Below are 23,338 nucleotides of genomic sequence, written 5' to 3' on the forward strand. Positions count from 1 at the left end.
TAATCTCTCGAGACAGATTCAGAGGTCCTTTTTTTTGCGGATGGGTTCCCAGATTGGTAATTTAATAACAGCATGATGCGTAAATGACGCGCAGCCTGAGCCAGACCGCGGGGCTGAACCCAGCGAACTGGAACGCCTCCTCTACGAGCACCAACCCGCTCTAATTGGGCACGTTGACCAAAACATCCTAGTGCAGAGATCTAAACTCTGCAAGACAAGCACTTTGTTTCATCTGCAGCCTGCAGTTGTCCACGGATCACATAGGACCTGTTTCTTAAATTGAGCCCATTTGCGATCGTGTGGTATCTTGCATGGTGCTCATTTCCCCCCTACACTTTTAATTGATAGCCTATTTAAAACTTTTTTAAATATGATTTATTTTGTGTGTACTACTGTGGTGCTGCTGTGCGCTGCGTGCGGAACAAGTGCTCGGGTTCTCAACGCAACGGAGTCTCCCTCCGAGACGGTCGGTGCTGCTGGTATCCATGGTATCCATGGGCTCCTCCATCATATTCCCCATGAACCCCAGTCCTGCACGTCGCCATCCATCCATGAATCCATCGTCAGATCGCGGAGGAGACGGTACATCACGCAGAGCGACATGATCGCAATCCTGGACTACCATAACCAAGTGAGAGCCAATGTCTTCCCACCTGCAGCAAACATGGAGTACATGGTAAGTATAGCCTAGTTTGGGGGTCTTTAGCAGGGGGTCCGGGGTGGCACCCCTAGGGGGTCCTCACTCCTCAGAGTTACTACAGGGGGGTCACCAAATCTTGTGATAGGAATTTTCTTTTTTACAATAACCACTTGAACCCTAGCAGTAGCATCCCTATTCTGAGGGGAACAATTAGCCCAAAATAGCTGATCTACAAGCACAAAACGCCTGTTGTGTGCTTGAGAGAGAGAGAGAGAGAGAGAGAGAGAGAGAGAGAGAGAGAGAGAGAGAGAGAGAGAGAAAGAAAGAAAGAGTGTGTGTGTGTGTGTGTGTGTGTGTGTGTGTGTGTGTGTGTGTGTGTGTGTGTGTGTCGTGACTCGTGTGTGTGTGAGTGAGTGTGAGAGAGAGAGAGACAGACAGACAGACAGACAGACAGACAGACAGACAGACAGTGTGTGTGTGTGTGTGTGTGTGTGTGTGTGTGTGTGTGTGTGTGCGTGCCTGCGTGCGTGTGTGTGCGTGCGTGCATGCAAGAGAGTGAGAGAGAGAGAGTTATGGAGCAGTTAATGTACAGCATATACACATTATTCATGATTATAGTTATTATACTTGTATTACCCATTCATGATTGCAGTTATTATACACTGACTCATTCATACAGTAAATTCTGATATTCAATAAATACTGAGTAATCAATTGGGGTTTGTGGTCAAAGTTAAAATGGAGAATTATTACATTGTTTAAAATATAATCTGTTTTCTGTCAGAATGTATACAAACAGGTTCTAGGAAAACTAATACATTTCACTACAGTGCCGACAGATGTATACAGTCTATGTTTACTTATTCACAGATACCATACATGTTTTTTTATACACAGTAGATACAGCTATCTATTAGGGTTGATGTCTACTTCTTATCCTATAGTTACTTTGTAGCAGTACTAAGTGAGCAGTACTTGCTCACTTTGCACACAAATTACTGGGCCACTTAACCACCTGAAACCCTGACTTACCTATTCTGTGGGGAAACATTGAAAATCTTCAAGCTCGCAATGTGTCGCCATGGTGTGAACTTGTAGATCTGCTATTTTCAGAGATTTAGTGTAGAGAGAAATACTAGAGGATGTAGTATAGAACCATGGGGGACTCTGGTCAACTAGTCCCACAAAATTATGAAGTTACATGTTTAAGCAATAACAATCATCCTTCCATAAATGTATAGACTCAGGGGGGTCCATGCTAGGGTCTTGACTGTATTATTATGTATAGGGTAGACAATGAGTTTCATCCTGGCATTTTCCAAGGCATTTGCCAGTCAAAGAGAAGACTGGCCAATCACAGCGCGTCCTTGCCGGACATGCTTAGTTGCAGAGACTCTTGGGAGATGAAGTCAAAGACATTTGCTGCCATGTTATTTGTTTCCAAAGTGGCCACTGATACCCCAAACTACATAGTGCTACTTTTAAGTGGTTAACCGTGTTAGGTGACAAGGCAGGGTTCATGCTGCTTACTCAGACCTTGCACTTTGTGAGTCTCTCTGAATAAGAGTGTCTGCTACAGTTAATACCTAAATTGTAATTGTAGTTGTAGGTGGATCAAGTTAATTTGTAATAATGAGCTGTATGGTATCATTTGTAATGTTTTTTAAAGCAGAGTGAACATAATGCATATGATTAAACATCATACTATAGACTACAACACGACCTGGTTGGGCAGTATATCATTGCCCTGTGGCAATGGAACAACATAACATACATATGCTGCACTAAAATCCTTTTGTAGATGTCATATGTTAGTGCAGTTTGAAAGTTAAAGCTTGCAAGAATTTGAAGATAGAAAGATTTTACCCAGAATGTATACATGACATGAGCCTGAATTTATACTTTGTGACATAAAACCATAAAAATAACAGATTTTCAAGTACAAGTTCAATGCCAATAATCATATTTGAATTTAGCACTTAAGTCAGTGAATGTTTGGAAACATAAAGTATGGTTTTGATCTTAAAACATGGCTAACTTGTGCAGAGCCCTATGCCATGTCAAAGTCATGCCCTCTCTCCCTATATCACAGTACAACCTGCCATGTCTGCACTATGGGTGAAAGCCACACACTGATGCAAAACTCACAATCAAACAGTGGATACTTTCAGTTGAGACAAACTGAGCTTGCTCACATCTTTGAAGTTTTTGGAAAGAATCATCTTGTCAACTATCTCCATTGCCTGTGATACCTGTGTAATTCACCCCTGACCGTCCGTTTGTCCGTACAGTACCCCTATCTTTTATAGTACAAACTCACAAATCTCACTGAAGGCATTATAATCCAACAGTTATGGGACGATGGACTGGCAAGGACAGCTGAATCTTGGGCTGCTACCTGTCGCTGGGAACATGGACCTGCTTACCTTCTGCAGTTCTATGGACAGAACCTCTCTGTCAGGACAGGAGGGTCGGTAGAAAACACACACACACCCGCACGCACGCACACACGCACACGCACACGCACACACACACACACACACACACACACACACACACACACACACACACGCACACGCACACGCACACGCACACACGCACACGATCCTAACCCTAAAACTAAACCTAAGCCTTAAATGCCTAATCTGAAACTTTGCCCTGGCCTGAATCCTTTCCTAATTGTAACCCTCTGAAAATCTTCCTTTCCTCATGGGGGCCAGAAAAATGTCCCCACAAGGTTGGTTTTGTTATGTTTTACCAAAGATCGTAAAACTAAAGAAACTTAGAAATAACAGTGCAGAATAATGGTTTAAAATCCTCAATAAAATGCAGCTTTGATAAGAAAAAAAACAAGAGTTGTAGCGAACCTGCTGTTTTCTCTGAGTTTGTTCCAGATATGTGGTGCATGAAAACTGAAAGTTGCTTCAACATTTTTATTTCTGGTTCTGGGGACAGAAAACACATCTCTCCCAGGTGACCCGAGAGGTCTGGATTGTTCATGATGTAGTACAAGATCAGAAATTAGTTTTTGGCCTAAACCATTCAGTGCTGTATAAACCAACATTAGTATTTTTAAATAAATGATTGAAGTGATATGGTCCACTTTAAAAGGTTACGCAAATCAACATGACCTTAACAATGAGACTCATTTCAGATTGATATGCCCAGACTTTTACCACTAGTAGTAGTCAAACTTTTCTTTCCTTTCATGCCTGATTGTCTCCGCCAGGCCGAAGGCATGGCGAGAGAGTATGTTTTACCCCCTGTCCGTCCGTCCGTGTGTCCGTGTGTCCGTCCGTCTGTCACCAGCTAATCTCCGGCACCGTTGGCCCGGTCGCTCCGAAACTCTGCACACACACTCCCTGGATGCCAATTCAGAACCTCTGCCCCCCCTCTTTCACATGGGCCTGTTATAGCGCCACCAGGAGGCCGATTTGTGCAAAACCCATTTTTTTATATTACTCCTAAAAATGTTATCCAAACGTCATGCAAATCAGTACACAGTATCTCTATAGTCATGTGATCAACCCGGATCTGTCCGATTTCCCATATTCCATCCTCATTGCCTAAGGTTGGCTTCCAAAGTTTGCAGGATTAGTCAGTTTTGAACAAAAAGCCTCAAAGTATACACACAGCTTGCGATTTCCGTGAAATTTCACACGCACATTCCCACTAGGCCGAGAAAGAAATGCCACCCTTCTCACATTGGCCTGTTATAGCGCCACCCGCAGGTCTAATTTAGCAAAACACATTTTTGGAACAAAATGCCTCAAATCATGAATGCAGTGTCAATGCAAGAATAAATGGCACGGTTGGCACCCTTTTCACATTGGCCTATTGTAGCGCCACCAGGAGGCCAGAATAACGTACCTGACCTGGCGGAGACCTGTGCTCCGAGGAGCACTTTTTCTAGTTTATTACTGAGATGGCATATTCAATGTTGCATGCCTAGCCTATGTTATAATCATGTCCCTTACATGAACCCTCAATGATCTCTTCTTCTTCCCAGTTTTGGCTCCATTCTGGAGCTCCTCAAGCCATGGTATGATGAAGTGAAGGACTATGTCTTCCCCTACCCTCGCCTCTGCAACCCCAGGTGCCCCATGCACTGCTATGGGCCCATGTGTACACACTACACACAGGTAGGGTATTACAGTAAGAACTAATTATTCTCTGACAAAATGTTTGGCCATAAGGTTTTTTTCTTTCCTGCACTTTTCAGGATCTTGTTATAGCAGAATCTCACATAATAATATGATTGGTGAAGCCTGATTTATACTTGTTAATAAACAAGTAAGACGCGCGAACGCGGTAAGCGAACGCAAAAAAATAAAAAAAATAATGAAAAAAAATATTTAAAGAAAAGTAACCAATATTATTATTATTTTTTTTTTTTTAAATCTGCGTTAAAAGGAGCATCTTAGAAAAATACAAATTCACAAAAAAAAAACTTTGAATGTTTTTGAACAATTCAACAAAGTGTTTGAAGTGCCTGTTTCACCCACTTCCGGGGGGCGGAGCCAAAATCCGAGCGATTCGGGCACTTTTCATTTAACATGGGGTTTCAATGGGGAGTTTTTAGGAGCCTTCTCCGGGGCGTGGCTTCCGGGGGAAGGGGCGGGCTTAAACGCAACCTTGACAGGTGTGTTCAGTTTTCAAAGACCTTTCATTTGATGTATGGTACGTCTAAATTGGACATTTACTTATCTCAGAGGAGCTGCACACAGGCAGTGCACACAGAGACACAGAGAGAGAGAGACACAACCCGCGCACGGTTTCATAGTAAGCTCCACTTGCGCGGAGGCGCGCCTTCCCGCTGCAAACATGAACTGATGCACAAACTGTTACCTGGAGTCACTGGGTGTTTCAGGTCTTGCAACAGACACCCTCCTCCAGGTGTCCCGACCGAGGCTGATCAGCCCCCGGCCTGTGTCCAAGTGGCATGCTACTGCCCCCACTGTCTCTTTGGGGTAGTTGACAGTGCTAATTAGGGCTTAGGGTTAGCCTGGCACTAGCCAGACCGACTATGCAGATCCACGCATGCTACAGCTACAGCCTGCTACAGCCTGTATTCACGCCATCAGTCCTGCATAACTCATGAAGGTTAGTTGAGATGTTGCAGCTGGTGTCGACACCAGGAGGCTCTAGGCATTGTGGGTTGCCTCTGGGCCTGGCTCCTCCTTCGTCTGACCAGAAGTAGGGGATTTTCTGTGCATTGCATGGTCGTTGCTGCTGGGCACAAACATCTCACTCTGTGTTGTGAGCGTGTAGATCCACTATTTTCGGTGCACGACACCCACGCGCAACCAAGTATAATTTAGGATTTTGTATGAACCTATTTTCTGTTTTCTGGTTGATACGGTCATCTGTAATCTGTTGCCAAATAATCAACAAGTAATAAAATGAAAATCAATGTGTGAAATACTTACTTTCTGTAGTAAATATATTGACCATGTCGTTATCAGTGGTGGAAAGTAACTTTTAGTACATTTACTCAGGTACTGTACTTAAAGGAGAGATCCGCCCATTTTAAGTGTTATCTTTGATGTGTCGCTAATCACTCACCATCATTGAAAGGGACGTTGAGTTATTTCAGAGAGTCCCGTGTTGTGCAGTCTGTCGACCCCCTCCGCGAACGAGCTATCGTTCATGCAGAACGAGATGATGCTGGTTGCTTACTTCTTCCACAGACGCCAGGTTCTGTGGAAGAAGTAAGCAACCAGCGTCGTCTAGTTCTGCACGAACGATAACTTGTGCGCGACTTTCAGTGCATGTTTGAGTATCATGAGACTCCACAATGAGCAGTAGTAGAGAAAATACTAACTTTGCATCGGTTATAATAGACGAATTTCACTCTTACACGGGCTCCCATTATGCCACGGAGGGGGTCGCCAGACTGCATGACACGGGACTCTCTGGAATAACTCAACGTCCATTTCAATGATGGTGAGTGATTAGCGACACATCAAAGATAACACTTAAAATGTCCGGATCTCTCCTTTAAGTATACTTTTGACTTTTTACTATTTTTACTTTACTGGAATATTTCCAATTTTCAATACTTTTACTTCTACTCCACTACATCTCAGAGGCAAATATTGTACTTGTACATAATTATTTGAAAACTTGAGTTACTAGTTACCTTGTAGATTTTGATTATTATTACGAAACCACTTCAGACCTATACTTTGGCAATTTTAAAATAGCCGATCTACAAGCTCACAGCGTGTTTTGAGCTTGTAGATCTGCTATTTTCAAAGGATTTTCATGAATTTTATACATTTGGAAACGTGCGAAATGGGACCTTCTGCATAATGAGTACTTTTACTTTTGGTACTTTAAGTATATTTTGATGCCAATACTTTTGTACTTTTACTTTGAATACCAGACTTTTACTTGTAACACAGTATTTCTACATTGCAGTATTGATACTTTCACTTAAGTAAAAAAAAAAATAGTACTCTTTCCACCACTGGTCGTTAATTGCCCTGACTGAGGGGTGACCGAGAAAAGCTTGTTCAGCTGCCGTATCCTCCGTAAGGATAACAGCCAGCAGCTGACCAAGAGTAGTATAAGCTAAAGTTGTAGTCAGTTGTCTGTGGGTAATAGGGCAGCTGAGCAGCTGACCAATCAGTGCTAATGAACAGACCATGTCAGACACATGGTTTTGCTGTTGACAGTAATGTTAATCTATGTATTCAAAAAGTGTGGATCAAATATGATTTCCTTGTTGTACGTATGCAGCTATACTGTACACAGGGATATTCTCTCTCTCTCTCTCTCTCTCTCACACACACACACACACACACACACACACACACACACACACACACACACACACACACACACACACACACACACACACACTTAAAGTAGATGTTTATCCCCTTATTATATACTTTCTTTTCTTTCTTTTCTTTTTCTTTTTTAGATGGTTTGGGCTTCCACTACCAGGGTGGGATGTGCGGTGCAGACCTGCTACAACATGTTTGTATGGGGAGAAATGTGGAGAGAGGCCACCTATCTGGTCTGCAACTACTCACCTAAGTACGCTACTCTGTCATTCTACTGAAGACAAGTCTTTGCTCTTTAACCCATTAAGACTTAAGGCCGATTCTACAAATGCCTTCTAAATCAGTACTTCTTCGTAATTCAAAATGATTCAACACTTTCAAGATTTTTCTAAATTTTGAAATAGCAGATGTACAAGCTTGCAGCGCGGCACGAATTGACACGCTGTGAGCTTGTATATCTGCTATTTTTGAATAGCCAACGCTAAAATCTAAAATGACACAGATGTTTTCCCGGTTTTAATGAGTTAAGGTTCACAGCAAAAAATGCAGTTGTGCAATAAAGACAATCAAATCAACTAGAAAAGTGCGCTCCTCAGAGCTCATATCCTCGCCAGGCCGGGTTGCCTACAGGCCCACAAAATTCGGAAGGCAGTCGTAGTCAATTGGAATGGAATCTGCTAAATCTAACTGATACATCTTGATCACATGATTCCATAGATACCAATTTGTGTGAGTTTTGGACCAAATTTGTAGTAGAGCAGTAGAAGAAATTGTGTTTTGAAGAAAACCTAGTCTATTACAAATCTACAGTATATGAGGAGTTGTGTCATGATCCAAGAAATCCAGGGAAAGAAACACTTTAATTGTATGATCTACGGTTCAAGAACTGTAGGCCAAAACATATACAAAAATTTGCAAAATGTTTGAAACATTTTAACAACACAAATCTTGTGCAGGGGTCCCTGGCATAAAAATATTTTCAGATGGGCGTCCATCCATGGCCAAATACATATTAATTTGGGGAATCCCAAATTAATGTTGAAAACGTTTGAGAACCACTTGCCTACAAAAAGACCTATTACCAATCAGTCCGTTTTAAAGTTATTTTTCTCATTCTCTCCAGGGGAAATTGGATAGGAGAGCCACCTTATCAGGTAGGGGTCCCATGTTCAGCGTGTCCACCCAGCTACGGAGGCTCCTGCAGCAACCATATGTGCTTCCCAGGCATCCAATCCAACTACATGGCTTGGTTCAAGTGAATGGAGTGTGAGGTAGAGCGATCACAGCTCGGGAGTAGCAGATTACATGTAACTGGATTACAGTAATTCTAGTACAATAATTTACATCCAAGTACAATACATTGAAACTGTAGTCTTTTACATTAGTGATGTTGTACGATTACTGATACTAGCAGGTTATACTGCATATTAAATTACTGGCATATTTGAGAGAGACACTTTGAGATTGTAAACACAACCTATACTCCATTCTTTTTTTGTATTACATCAGCAATTGTCTCCATTTTGAATGAATGCATGAGTCACAATTATGCAGTATGACCAGACCATGCAGCATGAAATTGTGCACACCTAACTCTATATAGGATTTCACCATAATTCTCAGAACACACAAGTTGAGCCCGTGCTCAATATGAAGTGTATATCAGATCCTAAAAGTCTGGTTAAAAATCTGGCTTATTAGTAACATACTTATTGAGTAAATTATATGGACCTTTTCAGAAAAGCTGTTAATTGTTCTATAGATATTTGACTACTATGGTAGAGTATACTCTACCATACAGATTGGTTAAAACTTTTATTCATTCAAATAAGTTCTGGATCTGGATTGCAGCTTCAAGTGTTCTGTTAAATGCCAGGGTGCATTAAATGCCAAATTTCAATTAATTGGATAGGGGATTTGAACCCTAGCATCCTTGTTCTGGGCATGTCATAATATGCTAACATTCTGCAAAAATAGGTGAACATTCGGCGAAAATGGCAGATACATAAGCTCACAATGTGTTGCGACTTGTGAGCTTGTACATCGTCTATTTTCGGTGAATTGATTTGGTGTAGAGGGCAAAAGGGAGGGACAAAGGGCTCTATCTTGGGCCGAAGTGGCTAAACCCACTATTTGGGAATTTAGCATGGCGCAAGGGCCGTTCCCGTGCAAAAGTTACTATCTTCCGATACCAACCTTATTCCTAAAACACCTGCGCTACCCGTTACATTATGCATAGGTGTAGTTTAGGCGTTACATTCATAAAACCAATCACCGTGCCAGATACCATTGCCTTTAAGAGAAGACTGCGCAAGCCATTATCCCCAGTGCACTCTCTCCCTCTCTGCCCATGGAAGAGCGACGTTGCATTGGAATAAAATGATATTTGATATACAGAATTATCACTCGCACATTGCTGTTATAGAGAACTGCAGTCTGCTTGTGTTCTGGATTAATTAAACAAAATGGTCTGGTGTGGTTATAGCAAACGCAGATCAAACGACATTGTATTTGTCTTTGATAAGCTTAAAGGAGAATTTTGGACTAAAGTTTTCTTACCTTTTCTATGACGTTATGATATCTTAGGATGAATGGTACAGTAGAAAATTTTCATAACTCCACCCCTGAGCCGCCACAGCTTAACACATTGACTGCCAAGATATTAAACATAGTTTTCTATCCCCGTGCCGGCGTATAATTACCTCAATCCGATGATATTTGAAACGCTGTGGAACCGACATTGTGTAAAAAAAACACACGGAAAAAGTTTCCTGTGAGTAGACGGAAGGATCTGTGTATCCATGGGAACAACAAGTTTCCAACCGCGATCCGCCATTTTGGAGCTTTGGTCCGCTGAAAACGGGTGGTTTTCAATGGAAAAAAAAGAAACTGAGTTACAGCCGTTTTTCTGAAAATCCCATCATTGGGGCGGATGGAAGTGACGTTTTTTGGAATGACGTCACATCCACATTGTTCTTCTCTGAGAGACGATCGATCATTCCAAAGCTGTGTTAGGTCGCCCCTTGTGGAATTTTCCCCCAAAAATGTAAAAACGAGTTAACTCGATCTAGGCAATCAAGCGATGGATTCTAAAAACGAGTTGACTCGATCTAGGCAATCAATGTGTTAAAAGGTGCGCGGATAGGCCTTAGGTTAGATCACATATTTTAATAGCTTTTTATTTTATTTTTTTTGGTGAGATCTGACGTTCATAGTGACAAAACACTGTCCCAAAAAAAAAAAAAAAAAACAGAAGTCTCGCTAGACGAGATTTCAATCTCGAGATTTCAATCTTGTCTAGCGAGACTTCTGTTTTTTTTTTTTTTTTTTTTTTTTGGTTGCATAGTGTTCTGTCACTATGAACGTCAGATCTCACCAAAAAAAAAATCAAAAAAAGCTATTAAAATATGTGATCTAACCTAAGGCCTATCCGCGCACCTTTTAAGCTGTGGCGGCTCAGGGGTGGAGTTATGAAAATTTTCTACTGTACCATTCATCCTAAGATATCATAACGTCATAGAAAAGGTAAGAAAACTTTAGTCCAAAATTCCCCTTTAAAGGGATAGTTCACCCGAATATTTTTTTTTTCTATTGATTTGTCACCCCATGGAGAATTGAATTCATGGATATGTTTTAGTTTTTGTCGCATTTCTAAGCCAATAATTTGATGACCGGCAGTGGTTCCGGTAGGAGACACAAAGAGTCTCCTTTGAGTCTCCTACCGGATACATTAGCATCTTTCCGCCGGGAATCAAATTATTGGCTTAGGAATCCGACAAAAACTAAAAAAATCTCAATGAATTCAATTCTTCATTGGGTGTGTAATTGATAGAAAATAAGTCATTTTTTGGGTGAACTACTCCTTTAACTGGCAACTGCTGATGAAAACACAATTTATTGACACAAGGAATTAACAGTCACACTTTTGTGGATCACAGTAAAATTGTAATTACAATCACATTCACAATCACTCAATTCAGAAGTGCCGGTGTGTCCATGTCCACTCACTCTGCAGCCGCACTGAGGCACTTATAACGTTGGACACTATACACCCAACGTTTGCTTCATAAGCTCTAGCATTTGATTGCCTTTCAATAAAACCATATTCGATAGACATAAGTATCACCTACATGTTAATGATTATAAGGAATGTTATATTATTGTAATCCGTTCTTTATTTCCTTCGCAATGGATTAATAACGCTGAAGTGTATTTTGGAGCGAACAGCATCGCGCAGCACAAATCATTGTGTTTGAATAGACTAACGTCTTATATAAACACAATTGACACAAGGAATTGACCCTCTCACTTCTGCTGATTATAGGAAAATTACAATCACAGAGATTCGTTGAGAATGAGGAGAGACCTCTGAATGTTGTGCCGATGTGCGCCCGGCCCGACTCCCGGCATGTCCATTGCAGGCGCGCGCTCTACCAAACGAATTTGGCATAGCGGGTGGTTTAGAATCCGCTATGCGCTTTCCCAAACGTGTGTGGGCAAGATAGCAATTTTAGGGATAACGCAACAACACGCCCACGGGGCACGGGCACACCTCCAGGTGCAAATAACGGAGTCTGCATAATGTATAGCGGGTAGTGCGGCCATAAGATACTATTTAGGGACAGCGCCAGCTGCCTTGTGTGTAATTCACGGCTGGTAGTAGGTAGTGCCAAGGGTTAAGGCGGCACGGAAAATAGGGCCCTTAGTATAGACCCTGGGTGAATCCTGGTGTTTGAAGGTGCATATAAACAACTTATCCCAAAGAAGACATAAAGTGGGATATGAGTCAACAGTCAAGATACTGTGTGCATGTACTGTAAACGCAGCCATTACTGGCTGCTGGGAATGTTCTTCATTTAAGAGAATCCAAAATATTTGTGTAATTTGTTTTGAACTTTCGTTTTGGAAGTGCATCTGCAAAATGACCAGCTCACCCCCAACCTAAATGCTAACATATCTACAGTAGCATCATGTTGTTTTTTCCAGATCAATTATTTATGTCATTATTTATGTCTGACAGAAATGTTTTTTTTCCCGTATATTCTCTGCCTTTGTTTTTGTATAGTTGTTTTCTTTTGTCTGTTGAAGTACATCTGGAGCAGTATGCATCACAGCATGCTGACTCAATCATTTCAAATTCAGAATACTGGATCAGTCTGTATACCGATTTTATGGTGCTATATACTGTACTGTAGTTAAGACACGATTTGTTCCACTTCCACAAATACACTACTGTATCTTTATATCTTTTTGTCACATAAATATTACAACATATGCAATTGTTTGTGTACGCACATCATGTCTAGATTATTCATTGTTCCTTTAATAATGAAATATTCTGGTGCTAAACCGTTTCACTTTTTGTTCCACACGCAAACATGGCAGAACATCTAGTGAGGTTTGTTTGTTTGTTCGTTTTTTTGTTTGTTTGATTGTTTGTTTGTTTGTTTGTTAATTTCTTTCTTTCATTCTTTCTGTCACATACAGTAAATAGGAGTATGAGATAATGAGCATCTGCAATTATTTTTGCCTATTACTATGTCTATTACTATGCTGTTTTGATTTTAAAAATTATATTACAAGAATAAATTATGCTGTAAAGCAATACAGTCTTTAAGCTGAGTCCCATATTTTTTATGTATCTTCAAATGCCTTTTTATGCCTTATGTAAAGCACTTTTAATTGCATTTGTGTATGCGCTATACAAATAAACATATCTTACCTTCAATGATAAGATGTGTCCTATTGTTCATATAGTTTCATGACCTTAGTGATTAGTCCCTCCATGGGCTCATTCAGGGCCAGGTACCATTAGCAGCCTCAAGTTTCTTCATCTTGTAATGCAGATGATTCCAGAGAATTGTAGTTGCACTGTTCTAACACTAGAGGGATGTATTTAGCCATTAAACTTATACATTGGGTTGGGGCAGGGGTATTGTTTTGTCTGTTTAAGGGCGCGCTCCCACCAAGAGTTGGCTGGCCGCTGTTTGCAGAATCTGCCAATGCATTGTCAATGCAAATGCGTTGATTCACGCAAGAGCAGATTTTTTCGCTAGTCGCGCAGACCTTGCGTTTATCTGCTCTCCGCGACTAAGCATAAAACTGCTGGAGGCAGGCGCTGATTTTCTCCCTCTGTCCAATCGGGTGAGTCGAAGGCGGACTGTCTCAAAACTCAGGAAGCAACATGGTGCTCAAGGCAGCAGGCAGTGCGGTCTACGGGGACGGTCCTGAAAGTGAGTGACAGGCGCGACACTCCCGTTTTTTAGAATCCGCTGGCTGCAAAAAACTGTGGCCGCGCACAACCTGCGTTTAACAGCGGCCAGCCAACTCTTGGTGGGAGCGCGCCCTAAAGAGATATTTCACTTTAAAAAAAGAAAAAGTGGTTCATTTTATCTTCTACTCAGGCTTTTGGGAGCACCCCGGACAGTTTTTAAGTTGCTTGATTCAGTATTTAGATATTTGATATTCATTTTATCAGACACGCCCCCTTCCTATACAAACCCATTGTAACTTCAAACTCTATTTTAACCATGTTAGATTAATCGGAAACACCCGTCACTGACTAAATTATTCAGGTATTTTCGTTAACATACTAATCCCTTTGGACAAATTTTTTTTACCCAAAAGCTAAATAAAAATGTATTTATTTTTTAAATGAAAATGGTCTTTATGTACAACATGGCCAAAGCTGTGACTAGACAATGATATACAGTATACTATGGGCCTATGGTATGGTCCTTTAAGTCGGTGGTTTTCAACCTGTGGGTTGATTTTTGGGGGGTCCCCAGATGACAGTGACAATTTAAGGACTTTTAAGACCTTTTTAATACCAAAAAATAATAATAAAAGAAAAAAGACCATTCCTGAATCAAAAGTAATCAACAAACCATATTATAAAAACTGGTTAAACATAGGCCAAATTGTCAAATAATATAAGAAAGAGGCAACAAATTTCAAAATAGCCCATCTACAAGCCGATCTTGTAGACCGGCTATTTTCACAATATTCTGTGGAAGCGAGTCAAACATTGAATGCCTCAATTCCTACAATTCCAAATGCTTGTCAGGGTGTGGGGTTCCCAGTTCAAATATGATTATTTTGGGGGTCACTGCCTAAAAAGGTTGAGAACCACTGCTTTAAGTCATGACGTTTTAAGACATACATTTTTAAAAGTGAAAGTGATATATTCTTCAAGTAACCTTTGTTAGTCAGTCTAGATTAATCGATTAATTAGTCGATTAATTTTCCAAGGAAACATTGTCACGTTGTTTTTGGCACACGTTTTGTTGAATGGCTGTCCTACTTTCAGGAGAGCGTGTGTCTCACACAGGAAAGGTGAGCTGGTCATTTTCTCCCCCGTAATTCACACACTCCATCTTTCGATGGTTCAACAGGATTGACCAGTGGTTACGTGCTCTTCAGACGAGGCACTTAACGCCCCCAGCTGTTCCAGGGAAGATGCTCAGTGGCCAACATTTGAGCGCGTGTCTCTCTTTTTTTGTACATTAAATTTGAGCATTTCTTATGCTTTGTATTAGATAGGTCAGTGTAGAAAGACAGGAAATCAAGAGCAGAGAGGAGTGACTTGCGAGACAAGACTTCAGTCATATTCGAACTTGGGTCCTCACACTCACAAAGAGGGCTGTGATATATTGAAAGTATATTACTGTATCTCAGAGGGGGTCACAGTAAAAGCAATTTGTAGTCTTTATTTAGGCTACCTTGTGTGACTGTGATCAAAGGCAGACAAGACAGAACTAGTTTCCAATTGATTCCTGCCAAACATCAATCATTTGTGTTAAATGGTCAGGTCAAGACTGAAATTGCCAGGAAATTGCCCTGCCCACACATACACACACACATATACATTTGTTGTGCATCTTGCACTTATAATCCTTTATTTATCTGTTCGCCTCCTTACAGCACACCAGTGGTGCAATTGTCCTCAAACTTTGCACAAATATAAGTCTTAGGTTGGGACATTTAATAGGCCAGCTTTCATGTATTTGGGGTTCCCATGGTTCTGAGTAGTACTGGACAGGTGAGCTCTGTCCATGGTTCTAAATCACATGAACTGTGAGCTGTCCATGGTACTGAGTAGTACACTGGACAGGTGAGCTCTGTCCATGGTTCTAAACCATACAGCACTCTTATCCATGGAACAAATCATTGTTTGTGTCTCCTGGCACGACATTAAAACATGTATGTACAGTAGTGAATACAGAGCAGACTGTTTTCACTGCAACACTGTAACACGATCACAGTTGCATCATCAAGTCCACATTTCAATAACTAACAGCAGTCATAGAGAATGGACACAATAGAGATGCATGACAGATAGATGTTATACGAATGATGCAGGATGGAAAATGTGTATAATGGTTACTTATGTATAATCATAACAGCTTTCCACATACCAACAAGACTACAGTCGCATTAAGCAATGGCGTGGCCTCCCTGTCCACTCTTGAACTATCACACGGCAGTGTTCACTGGTGAAGTCGAGCTGTACAGGCTGACTACTTGTCTAAATACCTTAGTGTGGTGACTGACGGTCTGCACCTCATTTGACCAAATTGAAATGTGAATTTGAATTTGAATGTGAACAGAACAATGTTCAATGAGACTCTGAAAATAACTCTTTACATGCATAGATTTTCAATTACAATCCAACTTTAACACTCTTCATGTTGCAACACACAGAATCAACTTTTGAAGAGACAGATTTACACAATTACTATACATACAGGTAAACCAAACCCTGTTCTAGACAGTATGGCCAAAGGCTGATAGCTTAGCTAGCTTGCTAGTAGCTAGCTATAGCCAGGTGGAGTTAATGTTATGTCTTATTTCCCCTGTGGTGAGCGTGTGTAGAGCTAAGGTGTATCAGGATTGGTGAACCAATCTGACTGCTGTCCAATCATGGTCTGGTTGGCCTTTTAAAATCAGGAAGTTGTCATTCAACAACAGATTGTTTGCAGATTCTGCACAGGCGTGTAGAGTGTGATCCAGCGTCACCCATGGTACGTTTTAATAGTTATATGTAGCTATTGCTACTCTTCAATGGGGCTAACAATGTAGTATACATGTATACTGGGTAGCTTGTGGAGCAGAATTCTACCATTAAGGTGCGTTCCACTCTGCTCGCCCTGTGGTAAGGATGTTTTTATTACGTGCACGTAATGTCTGTGGGTTCTTTTGAAGTGTGTCAATGTTTTAACCTATTTAATACAGTTAGATTGTTTTGTATATGGTGTAGTCGTAATGTATTAAACCACTGTTTTGATATAATATTGGTCCCCTGAAAAATAGTGAACTAATGGTGTGTGCGTATTTTGCAGCGCAGTGAAACAACTAGCCTATGAGTTAATTATTCCCTTTTTGTGTGCTGTGGCTTACCTGCTCTTGACGATGCATGGAGAAATGTGCTCTATTTACCAGTCATATTGTAGCCTATAGCAGTGGCATAATCTGTATTATGTTTTATGTGAAATAAGATGTCAACTTTTACAACTTCACTTAGCTTCCCAACCCAGGCTTTAAAGCTCTGTAAAACAAACCTCCTTTTAAAGTTAAAGCCTTGACTGGTTGTGTTGGTGCAATTCTAACGTAGTCAGCAGTGTTTTTATGTATAACCCCTATTTTGGCCAGGGTTTGATTGATTGATTGATTGATTGATTGAATACTTTATTAACAGTTTGCAAAGACAAGCAAAGGGAAGTACAGTTCAATACAAGGTCTGTGAAGAGGGTTTTAAACCCAAGAAAGCATGTCTTGTTTCCATTGGGGTCCTTGGTACTCAATTCATCGAAACATTTAATGACAGACAGACAAATATACAATAGTATGCAAACACATCAAAACGAGTAGAAATCGAAGTTAGTTATAGTTAAGTAAGATTGATGATAGCTAACTTAGTTAGTTGGCAGAAGATAATATGAACCAGCCAATAGCTGTTCCAAGGCTATTGGCTATTTTCCTAATTCTCATAAGGAGAATGGTGTCAGCATGGGATCTATTACAGTGGTTCCCAAACCTTTTAGCTTGAGACCCAGAAGAGAAAGCTGGAAATTAGCCTTATTTTCTTTTAGTAGTAAAAAAGTCTTAATTTTTCAAATACAGGAATTATATATAAATAAATATAAAAGTAGAAAAGGGGGATGTTTACTTTGGTAAACATCTGCTGTAGCAAATCAACAGCCAGTTTGGAGTGTTTAGTGTAAGTTGGAGGAAACAAATCTCTCTAAATGATCACTGCTGGGAATATGTTCAACATCATAATGAACCCCTGGCTCACAAGAATATGCATCAGTTGGTTGACAGGAAGCACGGGTCTTATCTACTTGGCTCAAAAAACATCCAGGAAGGTTAGTCAGAAAAAAAGACGCTTCAATAGAACTGATAATGAGATAGCAATGTGTGGGATATTACCTTACATCCTTCTCTTATCCTACCATAAATCAAGCTATATAAGCCCTTGTTATTGGAGAAATATTCCATACCAAACAACTGCACACTTTAATCAAACCTTCATTACCTTTAAGATGATAGTTCACAGTCGGCGTTGCCAGATTCTGCGAGAGAAATAAGCAACCAGGTCTATGAAAACAAGCCCAAAAGAAGCGACTAGGCTAAATGAGCACTTTAGACCTAATATGCATCGGATATTTGAAAATAGCCAATCTACAAGCTCACAACGCGTTGTGAGCTTGTAGATCTGTTATTTTCAACCCCCCCAAATCTTTTTAAAAGTGACACATTTTTAAGGATGATATTTGTCACTGTACGTACTCCTACAGGCTGGGGCGGCACCTGTCAGCGGGGAGTGTTGAGCGGGAGGAGTTGGATGAAGGCTCTACGTCCTCCTGGTAGGGGCTCCTCACTAGTAGGTGAGTCAGTAGGATACGACACAGAAATGTGTGTGGGGTGGAATTAATTGGTATTACAACTAAATTGGGTAGAAAAAGGGGTAAAAAGTAATTGGCTACTCGAGAAAAAAAATAAGAACCATTGGTTTAAACAACATTAGGAAACAAGGCCAAATAAGCAACTACACTTTAGAAACAAGCAAGCCTCAACTACCAATATTTACAAGCAGAAAAACTTAAAAAGTCGCTTATAATAAGCAGACCTGGCAACACTGTTCACCAGTAACCAGTGTAATGATACATGTGTACATGTAAACACACCACATGAGAAGAAATTGCCCATTCCTCATGAAAATCCCCCATAAAACCTCCACCTTCCCTATCCCTGTAATTCCAGCACAATACAATCCCATCAAGCCATGATGAGGGCTTTGATGTCACTCTATTCCATATTCGGCCAACACACTGTGTATAATTGCCTACTTTCACAATGCTGTACCTCAGAATAACGCCTATATTACACACAAATAAAGTATACCCCAATATGCTCTGTGTGTGCGTGTATGTATGTACAGTATGTGTGTGCATGTGTGCAGTGGTGGCTTATCCAACGGGCTTGAGGTGCTGAAGCACAGGGCACCAACCCTTGGGGGGGCACCAAACGGCGTAAAAAAAATAATACAACAAAACTGCGATTTTAGAGCGTCCGTTTCTTCCGCCCCGTTGACAAAACCGTCCCGGGGGGCACCAAACCGGGTCCAAGCACCGGGCACCGCAAAGGGTTAATCCGGCCCTGCATGTGTGCATGCGTGCGTGCGTGTGTGTATTCCCATATCTACCGCCATGCACCTGCCTGGTCTGAATATGGTCTGTATTTGATCTATGGCTGCATACCTTGTATATCATATTGAGATTAATTTAATCATGTATAAGTAACCCGTTTATAGGTATTTAAAGTCCTTATAGTAATTGTTTTTTGAAAATTGAACGGATTTGTAACTTACATGCTAATTAACTTCAGTCCCGCACAACAAGGACTGAAACGACACTCGCACCATAACATGCTGTGTAAACACACGCGCGCACACCAAATGTAGCAAAAAAGACCACAGCTAGTGGTTTTAAAAAAAAAATGGCCCAATAAACACCCAATGCTGGATTTGGGTTGCCAGGCAACAAACAGCTGTGCTCTTTGCCTTCAGACTGGTTAATTAGTTCAGGCATGGGTCGTTCGCTGTCTCTTTTGAGACAGTTTGTTTGTCCCTAAGCCGCTCTCTTCAAGGCCATATGCCTCTCCATTTTACTGCAGCTAATTGTCTGTGTATTGCCCACCCTCATTAGAACTCCCTATATATCCTATAACTCCATGACTCTCTCATCATCATCACTGCTGTTCCCCCTATTTTTTCTCTCTCTTTACTTGTACTTGAATACAATTGACCACCAGACGTGGCATATACAGTATTATTTGTTTCAACACAGCAAGCTCTTATATGCTGTTACTCTATCTACCTTATATGTCTCTTACAGTGTAACAAGAAGTCAAGTTTAGTCAAACCCCAACCAACCTGAATTACAAGTAGGCACACACACACACACACACACACACACTTCTGATGTCCATTGATAATATGCCGTAGCGCTGATATGCAAACGCTGGTAAGCTAATTAAATCTGCCAAAGCTGTGTGTCTTTGTGCGTGCGTGCGTGCGTGCGTGCGTGCGTGCGTGCGTGCGTGCGTGCGTGCGTGCGTGCGTGCGTGCGTGCGTGCGTGCGTGCGTGCGTGCGCGCGTGCGAGCGCTTGATGTACTTTTTTAATTAAGCCAGTTAACGCCCCTGGGACAGTATTATTACAGAGGTGACAGAAACCGCCCGGGCAGTGACTAAACATACAGACACAAACACACCATTTTAATGTACCCTGTCACACAGCATGTGTATGTGTGTTGGAGGGTGTGATAATGGCTTCAGGTGTCACACCATATCGTCCGACCCTTTATTGGACCCTGACTGGAATGAGTAATTAACTTCCCGCCGCGAACATGTTTGTTCCTCCACTGATGTCATAAAGGCAGATATCAGAGCTATGAGATGGTCAGACTTTACTTTTCCATGCTGCAGGGAAGGGAGAGGAATGTGTGTGTGTGTGTGTGTGTGTGTGTGTGTGTGTGTGTGTGTGTGTGTGTGTGTGTGTGTGTGTGTGTGTGTGTGTGTGTGTGTGTGTGTGTGTGTGTGTGTGTGTGTGTGTGTGTGTGTGTGTGTGCGTGCGTGCGTGCGTGCGTGCGTGCGTGCGTGCGTGCGTGCGTGCGTGCGTGCGTGCGTGCGTGCGTGCGTGCGTGCGCATGTGCGTCTGTATTCATGATGTAAAGATGACAATGTGAGACTGTTGCTTTTAAAACGACTTTTTTCATAATTGTACACTGTATACTGTGTGTGTGTGTGTGTGTGTGTGTGTGTGTGTGTGCGCTCGCACGTGTGCGCACACTGCTTGCACTGCTCCAATATGAATGGTTGGCACAACCAATTCATCTAATCGGCCCAAAAGTCGCAGCTGAGGAAATCAATCAATTAATTGAATTCCATTTTTAGGAGAGCAGTACAGTATATCTCCCACCATTGCATGACTACAACTCCTGGCATTGCAGTGAACGGCACAAACCATGTAATCTTAACAGAAATGCCTCACAAATAATCTAATAAAACTTCCATCTCCCATGCATGGGGATTATGTTGTGTTTGGAGAGTTCTCTGCTCTGGTCAATAAGTTATGTTTAATCAAATGTGTGTTTGTGTATTGTATGAATAGATTGTTTTTTCTGTCCCAGTAAAATACATTTCTCCCGCCCCTCCAAATGATCCAGAATGCTGCAGCACGCTTGGTCTTCAACCAGCCACATGCTTCCCCCCTTCTCCACTCCCTCCATTGGCTCCCAGTTACTGCCAGCACAGAGTACAAAACACTGTCACTGATGTTGGTCTTCAAAGCAACCAAAGGTATGGCACCCCCGTATCTTCAAAACCTGATCCAACCCTACAACCCCTCCTGCTCACTCAGATCGGCTAACAAAGGGAAGCTGTCAGCCTTCCCTAAAACATCCGGGACAACATTCCACACGCCCCAGACTCTTCTCCCTTAATTCTGGCCCCAAGGCTGTGGAACAAACTCCCCATTGCAATTAAAACTGAAGACTCACTCCCAATTTTCCACTGTAATCTGAAAACTCACCTCTTCAGACTCCACGTAGTCCGTTATGTAGCACTTGCCCTAGCCTTGATGATCTTGCAGGCTTATTCAAAGGCTAAAATGTAATAGCATGTTATGTAGACAGATGCCAGGTTTATCTGTAGACCTGGCATCCTTCAGTGCAGGGGTCTTCAATGTTTTTCAGCCCAAGGACCCCTTAGCTGAGAAAGAGATGAAGCAGGGACCCCCCCAGTACATATCGTATAGAATTCTATGAAAAATAAAACTTTTTCATAGATTTCATTTTCATAGATAGCTTCATAGACTTGTTTGACAGCACTATCATGATGGATTCATGTTGATGCACAGTATTTTCAGACATTTAACCAACCCTAAATACTTAGTAAACTTGACTTTTCACGCTGTACTTTGTCTGCTTTTTTCCCCTATCCACCGAATCTCTTTACCGAAAATAGCCAATCTACAAGCTCACAAGCGTGAGGCGTTGTGAGCTTGTAAATCTGCTATTTTTGGCTAAAGTTCTCCTCAGAATAGGAATGCTAGGGTTAAAGTGGTTAATGTAAAAAGATTATCCTATCACACAAAGATTTGGCGGCCCCCCTGAAGTAACTCTGAGGACCCCCTAGGAGTCCCGGACCCTCAGTTGAAGACCCCTGCTTTAGCGTGTAAAGAATGTACAGATTATACATTTTTTGATATTATACTGTAAATATAAATTGTAAATTGCATTTTGTGTGTGGAGGCTGTGTTTCTGACTGTTTGTCTAAATGTGAGACTGTGTATGCCAATGGACACAATAAAATCCTCAATGTTCATTTATCCATTTGTTACTCTAAGAGTATATACAAATCTAACCAAATGGACCCTTTAGTTACATACAGTATACACTCTCAGGCTTAACTCAACACTTATGGGATTTTATGTGCGCTCCCAAGGCCGGTGCTCTAGTAATTATCTGAGCCATCTGTGTGTCAGAGGGTGGCAGCCATGCCCGCTCTGCCTCTGAGCTAGAAAGCTACTGAACTACAAAGTAAAGTATTCTATTAACACTCACAAACACACTCACACAAATATCCTCACAAGTGAGTCACCAGAGTCAAAGTCAACACCAGACATACCACAAAGTTGGCAAAGGTTAGACAGAGATTATTTCTTTCTTCTTTTTTTTCCCCGTAAACAGATAATCTGAGATTTCAGGACAATTAAGAGCTTATCAGTTGACAAATCTATTGAAGTGTCAAATCAACAGACTATCACAATTAGTATGTATTGTATAGTATTGTGTAATTATTATACATGATACTGTAGTACATGTGAAAACATAATGCTACCTGTAACCAATTTTCAATATGCCACATTTGCATTTTCTTCCATAAAATAAACTAAACCGTTTTCCCACAGATTTGAGGTAGCAAAGAATTCTTAAATTCAAGAAATTAAAAGGCCATTTAGGATTAGATAACAATTATTCAAACTGAATTATGATTCCTGGAAGAAAAACAAACAAAAACGCAAACAACTAGAAAAAGTGCTCCTCGGAGCACAGGTCTCCGCCAGGTCAGGTACGTTATTGTGGCCTCCTGGAGGCGCTATAATAGACCAATGTGAAAGTTGTGCCATTTATTCCTAGGCCTTTCACGGCAAGCGGACACTGCATTCATGATTTTGCTAAATGAGAGCTGCTGGTGGCGCTTTAACAGGCCATTGTGAAAAGGGTGGCATTTCTTCCTCTGCCTAGTGGGAATGTGCGTGTGAAATTTCACGGAAATTGCAAGCTGCGTGCATAATTTGAGGCCTTTTGTTCAAAACGGACCAATCCTGAAAACTTTGG

General features: G+C 41.3%; 1 protein-coding gene across 1 annotated transcript; it reads left to right on the forward strand.

Moving 5' to 3' along the window:
* Window positions 1–250: 250 nt before the first annotated feature.
* On the forward strand, window positions 251–10,622 carry LOC308094081 (peptidase inhibitor 15-like). The gene is made up of 5 exons (XM_080440533.1): window positions 251–676; window positions 2,992–3,110; window positions 4,650–4,782; window positions 7,572–7,687; window positions 8,558–10,622. Exons 1-5 carry the CDS (start codon window positions 371–373, stop codon window positions 8,691–8,693), a joined length of 810 nt encoding a protein of 269 aa, XP_080296659.1. The 5' UTR covers window positions 251–370; the 3' UTR covers window positions 8,694–10,622.
* The last annotated feature ends 12,716 nt before the right edge of the window (window positions 10,623–23,338 follow it).

The sequence above is a fragment of the Gymnoscopelus braueri genome (genome assembly GCF_963280865.1).
Source record: "Gymnoscopelus braueri genome assembly, chromosome: 10".
Classification (NCBI taxonomy): Eukaryota; Metazoa; Chordata; class Actinopteri; order Myctophiformes; family Myctophidae; genus Gymnoscopelus; species Gymnoscopelus braueri.